The sequence below is a fragment of the Cyprinodon variegatus genome, unplaced genomic scaffold (genome assembly GCF_000732505.1).
Source record: "Cyprinodon variegatus isolate N-32 unplaced genomic scaffold, C_variegatus-1.0 Scaffold1823, whole genome shotgun sequence".
NCBI lineage: Eukaryota > Metazoa > Chordata > Actinopteri > Cyprinodontiformes > Cyprinodontidae > Cyprinodon > Cyprinodon variegatus.
In genome coordinates, this window is record NW_015152276.1 from 72,076 (window position 1) to 79,989 (window position 7,914).

At 36.0% G+C, this 7,914-nt stretch overlaps 1 protein-coding gene across 1 annotated transcript; it reads left to right on the plus strand.

Moving 5' to 3' along the window:
• The first annotated feature begins 566 nt into the window (after positions 1-566).
• On the plus strand, positions 567-6,938 carry LOC107104628 (28S ribosomal protein S5, mitochondrial-like). The gene is made up of 5 exons (XM_015404668.1): positions 567-633; positions 2,408-2,560; positions 5,784-5,909; positions 6,304-6,417; positions 6,787-6,938. The coding sequence occupies exons 1-5, from the start codon at positions 585-587 to the stop codon at positions 6,936-6,938; spliced, it is 594 nt and encodes a 197-aa protein (XP_015260154.1). The 5' UTR covers positions 567-584.
• Positions 6,939-7,914: the final 976 nt, after the last annotated feature.

Sequence of the window (7,914 nt, forward strand, 5' to 3'; positions counted from 1 at the left end):
TTAAACTTCAAAGATTCTATATTCTAGGTTTCTTTTTTTTGCCTTATCAAAAAAATTATTAGTATTATTACTTTTATTTAAATTATATTACATGACTCTATTAGTATTGTTGCTATTGTATACATTTTATCACATGACTCAATTTGATTAGCAATATTTTATTTCTTCCGTTTTAGAAACCTATTATAGGTAAACTTGCATTACTGAACACTTGTACGAAGTTTCATTTGTTCAGTGTCATAAAACTGGCAAAGAGTAGGTCAACTAAAGTTAGAGATAATTACTTACTACTTATATAACATTAATAATAATAATGATAATAATAATAATCATTATTATTAGTAGTAGTAGTGTTATTATTATTATTCTAATTATTATTATTATTATTATGTTGTTGTTGTTATTAAAAATAATTATTTTAATTATAATAATAACTATGTGCAGTAGTAATAGGTGGGCCATGCCTTCGGCAGTGGCCCCCCTTATTATAATCATATTAATACATGATTTTATTTATTTTTTTTTTATTTGAACAGGCAGCTACACAGTCAGCTTATTGACTTCTGAAGGACCCGTTGTCCAACATGGCGGCGTCCGTATGGGTGTGCAGTGCCCTCCGCATCACACTCGGAGGTGAGTTATTTCACTACTTTATGTTCTCTAGATTTAATGTTTCAGTAAAGTTTGTGTCTGGGTTTGTAGTAAATGTTCTTTGAGAGGCGTATTTGTGTTATTCCTGTCTCTTGTTTGTGCTGACCCTTAAAAAGCCCATCCCGGCTATTTGCAGTGCCGTAAACAGGCAACACTTAGAGATGTCGCAAATATGCATTGCTCTTATAATGACGTTAATGCGTTTTACTTTCATCTGTAGTTGGTGTTAAATATTGTCAGCGCGTCTTTATTAGAAGTAATATGCGCCAGAACTGCTAACTGACTCCAGTCAACGCAAACCTTATGTGACTCTAGGGTTTCTCTTCCGTGTTTCTTCTTAAAGATCTTACTAAACATTAATAGGGAATAATTGCCATACGTTTAAAACAAAACTGTAAAAAATGGGTCAATAATAGTCTTTCATTGTACATTTTTGTTATTTATACGAAAAAAGGGACAGTAGAAATAAAAGGCTGTCTTAGGTTATTTAGAGGAGACAGCACATTTTCACTGTTTTACAAGCTTTACACTAGCCATTTAAAACATTATCAGTCTGTCAAATTAGTATTGTTAGATGAAAAAAAACATGCAATGTAATATTAAAAAAGTCTAAAGGCTTAAACACAAAGTTTTCATGAATTGAAAGCACTTTTCGGTTATTCGTTGCTCTTTCAGATCATCAAACGTTTATTTGAGGTGGACCAGTGTTAATTAAAAAAAAGACTTGAATTATGCCGTTGTATTTGTGGTGAGATATTCTTGTTTGGGATCTGTAGTTTGAGAGCAGAATTCATACATTTGTACAATTACATATTCAAGTACATAAGCTTAAACTAGCTACATGGTTTCAGACCATCACACTATATGTCCTGTTTTTCTAATGCTTTCAGTTTTACAGCATATGTAATGTGATAGATAACTACACAAAAACTCAACTTTATTCACACTAGCCCACAGAATATTTTCCCCAAAATATCCATGTATGTATATATATACATATATATAATTTAACTAAAGTATTTGACCTTGAAATTCTCCTTAAAACACTTTTGTCTTCAGTTTTTCTTATTGCTGAGTTGTAAACACCAACCTTAACTGATGCCTTCAGTGCCTCACATGCAGTTATGGGTTCTTTAGGACTTCCTGGATAAACTTTTCACGGGCTCTTGGAGTAATTCTGGTTGGCCTTCAGTCCTTTTGATGGATTACTTCTTTTTACTCCATTTTGGTATTATGTCTCTGATGGTTCTTTACTAGAGTCACAAGGCCTAAAGCCTTAGGAATGACGGCATTCTTCTTCAGTATAAATCTTGGTTCTCATGCGTTCCCATTTGTGATTTGATCAGTGATTCGTGATTTGATTTTTTTTGCCTACTTGGTGTTGCTGGACACACTTTTGACAATATTTTCTAGGTCATAACTCATCTGTACAAAAAACAAACAAGCTACAATCACTAGTGGACACACACAGGGCCGGGTGGCTGGTTTTTCTTAATTGTGAAATTCCTTACTTGCACATAAACAGATTTTTTTGCATCGCTAAACTTCACATTTTACTTTTTAGTTGATTTTTTAAAATATCTATATCTACATTGAAGTCAGAGAAGTTTTTGTGTAAACTGTTGGATCTTTTTAAGGTCCCAGAAACCCATTACTTCAGCTATGGTTTTGTTCGCTTTTCAGATCCACTGCTTCAAAGTTAAAAAGGACAGTTTACAGGTGGTATGTGTGTGTATGTTCTATTTTTGTCTGTCAGGCGCAGCATCACTCCGTGCTTCAGTGGGAGCTGTTCAGATCTCTCACTTGGCCTGTCGAGCCTCAGCAGCCTCACTACAGAGGCGCCCAGAGTTTCTGTCCAACCCATCAACAACCTGGCAGCAGAGCAGACATGGCAGTTTCTTCAACAAATGTGAGTAAAAGCCATTTTTGTCTTTAAAACTCTTTTCCTTTTAAAGGACAAATAGCTGAAGTTTCATTTTGATTTATAAAGTATACATGTCTTTAAAAAAGAATGATTCTCATTAAATCAGTACTTCTGTCCTGCTGCTGTACTGTTGTTACCTACATCTTCAGATACACGTTTGTTTTTGGTAATGAGCTGTACCTATTTAGTAGAGCTTGACCGATATGGGTTTTGATGGCGGATATCGTTATATGGGCTTTAAAAGGCCGATATCCTATATATTGGACGATATCTGATATATATCGCCCACAATATTTAAAAAACAACTGAACATGCACAATATGCGTTGTTCAACTATAGTCCAAACTTAAGTTCTCATAATAACCAAAAATATAATTGATTCATTTTTAAGACTCATTGTCATGGGACACTTAAGTGTAGTTTTACAAAATCACAGCTTACCATGGAGTAAAATTCATATTTCTTGCTCTTTATCCAACTCCATGCTAACGCTAGCTGCAGCTGTGTGTGTTTGTTTGTGGAGAGGGGAGGTGCAGAGAGAGCTCACTGAGAGGAGGAGTGGCACGAAGCAGCTCAGCTCTCAGGAAAGGATAGGGCAGAGGAGCAGAATCAGCACCCAGCCGAAGTTTCTTTCAGCTGTTTGCAGCAAAATTTAAATTTCTTTTTTTATTGGCCACATTTTGGTCGATGTCAATTAATGAGCCAGATGCTAAAATCCGCCCGCCGATTAATCGGTCAGGAACTACTATTTAGTGCTTCTTTAAGTTAAAGCGTTCCAAAGTACTTTACATTTAGTAATTCATGCACACATTCCATCAACGCTACAAGTAAAAATTGTAAACGACAGCTGCCCTAGGGCAGACTGACAGAAGCAAGGCTTCCATGCAACCTGTGCAACCAAAAGCAGGCAAGGAGGAGGAAATGTCTTGCTCATTAACACAACAACAGACATAACAGGGTCTCAAACCTCTAACGGCTACTGGATCAACCCTCACCCACTATTGCCACTGTACTGTCTTTAAACACTTAAAATAGTGAAATGCAACCAACACAAATTTCTAAAATTTAAAATATTCAAAAGGCATTCAATGTGTCACAGCTATGTACATGAACTAAAAACAAAAAAGAAAGCATATTAATAAGTTTGCATGTTTTTTAAATGAAGCTGAATAAAATAACAATCAGAAATAGATCAAACTTTGAGCAAAAACATTCATAATACACATGAACAAATAAATAATTAACAAAGCTGCAGCAAAAATAAAAACAGGATTATGCTGACCAAAAACTATCACATTTAACCAGGAAGACAGTAATTTTAAAACAAAAAAATCCAAGAGACTCATATTGGTACATAAACACATTCTCACAAAAAGCTATTTATTATTATTTAACAAAAACCTGTGTTTACCTTTTATGCTGCAGTTCAAAGCAACCATATAATTAAACTAGGGCTGCAACTAACAATTTGCTAATAGATTAATCTGTTGATAATTTCTTCGATTAATAATCGGAGGGCCAAAGGTTCTTTAAGGAACAGTTTTCACGAAATTAAACCAGGTGAAACTCTTACTTTTCATCTTGAGGAGATCTGGATAGAGCATATTGACAGACTTAAATGCAAAATGTTGTCAGCTAAAGACATGTTTTAGAGTCTCTATACTCCAGTTAACTATTAATTGATTACTGAAGTAGTTGATGATTATTTCAATCATCGTTTAATCAAGATTAATCCCATTATTTGTGTCAGCCCTAAATTAAACTACTGAATTTAAGGCTCCAGAGAGAGAATCTATTTTTTTTTTTCTTTTATTATTTAAACTGAAATAAATTTTAACATTTGAATAAAAAGTTGTACAAGCATTCAGTAAAAGATTAAGACATTTACAGAAGCATAGTTTAACACTATTTTGTCCATCTGCTGCAGGTAAGGCATAAAGACACTTTCCTCATGAATGACAGCAGGTCCTTGTTGGGAAATCGAGTTTAATTGATAAAATTATTCATATTGATAATATATTGAGCAGTCAGAGCATTAAATCCTATTTTGGTATTTCTTATCCTTTTATCCTGGCTGCCTTTATAACAGATCCCCCATTTTTCTAGTCTTGTCTGGGTTTGGAAAAGTTAAAAGCCTTCTGACTGTCATCATGTCTCATCTTTTGCTTTCTGATCACAGGCGAATGCAAACTTCAAAATCTGTCACCATACATCAACCCAGTCTCTCAGATCAGGAAATGTATTCCTTCGTAGGATTATGAAGCTTCTTCTGAGTTTTTTTAATCTAGAATTTTCTCTTTTTTTTAATAAGGTTTCAATGTTCATTCACATAAAGTTCTGAACCAGATCTGCTTTGATATCCACCTACAAAAAAAGAAAAGAGTATATATTTCAATGCCTGAAATGTATATTTTTTTTCTTTCCAAGGTTGCTTTTAGAAAATTCCCCAAATACTGCCTAGAGGTGCTAATTAAACTATCATTGTCAGAGCTTAAATAGTTTTGCTTTTTTGGTTGAACTCAATGCAGTCAGTCCTTAATTTTAATAAATGCACTCAAATCTGTAGATCCACATGGTATAAATACAAATACCCTGGTAATATAGCGATTGTAAAATTATAAACATAAAAAACTGTCAAACTTAGTCAGTTTTTTTTTTTATCTGAAACAAAAAGTATTCATAATAAACAGTATAACATACTAGAGTACTGAACATAATACCGGTATGTACTGAAGTTATACTCAAGTTATTTTAACATCATAGTTTTAATTATTATTTAAATACTTTATACATAATCAAATATTGTTTAGTCTTTTGCTCTAAATTGTTTTTGCAATTTTATGATACAACCTAGAGTCTTTTATTATTCCCTGAAATCACTATATAATATATAATCCTTTAATAATTTTTTTATTATATAAACACTTGAAGTCATTGTATAGTTTTTATGTTTTGAATCTAAAATTGAACCTGGCTTTAAGAAAAATCAGCTTTCTATCATCATTCTAATTTGACTTCCAAATTTATTTAGATTTAAAATCTTTGTTAGCATCTTAGCATTTACTAAAATTTCTAAGCTAAATATTAACACCTCCGTGCTGTGTTTCATATCATTATATATCCTGCAATGATCACTTATTTAATTCTTTAATGACAAGAAGAAAAGATAAACATTTTTAACATCTGTTTGTTGTTGTTGTGTTTTAAGTGACAGCTGAGGAACTGTGGCGAGGCGTGCTGGCAGAATCCGGCGCTGGAGCCAGAAAGGGCAGAGGGAAGCGAACCAAACGCAAACTGAGGAGAGACCTCAATCGAGGACAGATCATTGGAGAAGGTGAACATGCATCTGTTTCTGTTTGTGTGGGTGTTTGTATAGCAGTGGTTGGCTGCGTGGGTGTTAGGAAAATCCCATCCCTGACCCATGGTTGTGAATTTGTTCTTTCAGATGCTAAAATGAAGCTAGCTTCATGTTTTCGTAACTTTTTTAAAGGTTCTATACTTTAAGCTGCCTCTAACCAATGCTGTCAAGCAGCTGATGGACACCACACTGGAATATTTACCGTGAGCCAGTCTTGGCCGATGTATTGCACTTCCTGGCTACTTTTTTCACTAATGAGTTGAGGGGTTTTGCTCTCATTCTTTTCACTGTGTCTCACAGGAGTTCTGCTTTCTTTGCCCTCAGGTTTTGTCTTGATTATTTAATATGCCTACTTACTCTGTGTTTTTAGGTCGAGGTGGTTTCTTGTGGCCTGGTCTGAATGCTCCGGTTCTAAAAGATGGCGCCGTGCAGAGCTTCAGCCGAAGGAATGATGCTGAGCAACAGGAAGTTCAGGCGGAACTAAGTAAAAACAAACACACATTGAGAAATTTGACTTTTTACCTCATTTGACTGCATTGAGAATGAGCTGAGATTTTAAATGTTGTTCTTTTGTTTTTTTAACCAAGCCAGTTTAGAACAGGAAGAATGGTGTAAAGCACTAGAAACTCTCTTTATAACCCACTAGCATAAAAAACAGCAGGGGGATATGAAGTCTTAATTTTAAGAAATTGATGCACCAGCAGCATGAGAAGTTGCCAATTTGTTTCCACTGTAATCTCTCATTTGTTAACAGTAATTACACGCCTAATGTGAGAGTATCTAAAAGTATCTTTAATGTTTACTGCTTCAAGCAACTGGAAGTGAGTCATTTCTCTGCCTTCTGTTCCTGCAGCGCGACAGAGGGATGAGTGGGAGAAGAGGAGGAGGATGAGGGTGAAGAGGGAGAGAGGCTGGACAGGGAACTCCTGGGGGGGCATCAGCCTGGGACACCCTGACCCTGGACCCAATGGAGGTAAACAGCACTTAAACACAAAGAGTTTTTGACAAGAAGTTTTCCTTTCCTATTACTTTCAACTAGAAATAACCAGAAAGCTTATTGGCCGGAATTGGGACTTTGATTCATCATACTCATCCTATCAACATTAGTTAAGCCTATTTCCCACTGAAAATACCAGGTTTGTTATTGTTAACAGTCAACCTATGTTTTTCAAACATGGGTCGACTGTTAACAGTAGGCATTTGGCCCCCCTCCCAGTGGCGAAAAAAGCTGGGTCTAACCCCTCACTGTCAGCTGCATGGCCTCCGTCCCCCGCTGCTTCATGTCTGGTGACACCATCACGCTGTATTAGCATTGATGATTTCACCAGTGTGACAGAAATCAGAAAAGTCAATAGTGGAGAGCAACATATAAGGAAGCCAGAGCATAGTCGGTGTGCTTTATTGTTTCACTCTATTATCTTTCCAGCGCTGCACCTTGTTTAACGAAAGTAAACAGAGTTTCAGGTAATTTATCGGGTCAGCCTGGGTCTGGTCTTCCTACAGCAGTGGTCTCCAGCCCTGGTCCTCAAGATCTACTGTACTACAGATTTTAGATGCATCCCTGCTTCAACACAGCTGAATCAAATGAATGGCTTGAAAAAGTAATCAATCATTTGATTCAGCTGTGTTGAAGCAGGGATTCATCTAAAATCTGTAGGACAGTAGATCTTGAGGACCAGGGTTGGAGACCACTGTCCTACAGCATGCTGATCAGAGCCGAGGCGACTTTAACGCGGGTCGCTTGCCGATTCGTTTGACCCGGGTCGGTGCGCATCAGTGAGCTGTTCCCACTGCCACTAAAAGCCGTTTATTTCCCGGTTCAAACAGGTTTTTCGGCCAGTGGGAAAGGGGTATTAGAGATGAAAAAAGGTTAAGAGAACTGGCATACAGTCTTGAAATTTTCAGTGTTTTCTCACTTGCTGAAGTTAGTTTGCTTGTATAATTCCTGAGCTGAGGTAAGGTCAACACCAATTATTCTCTC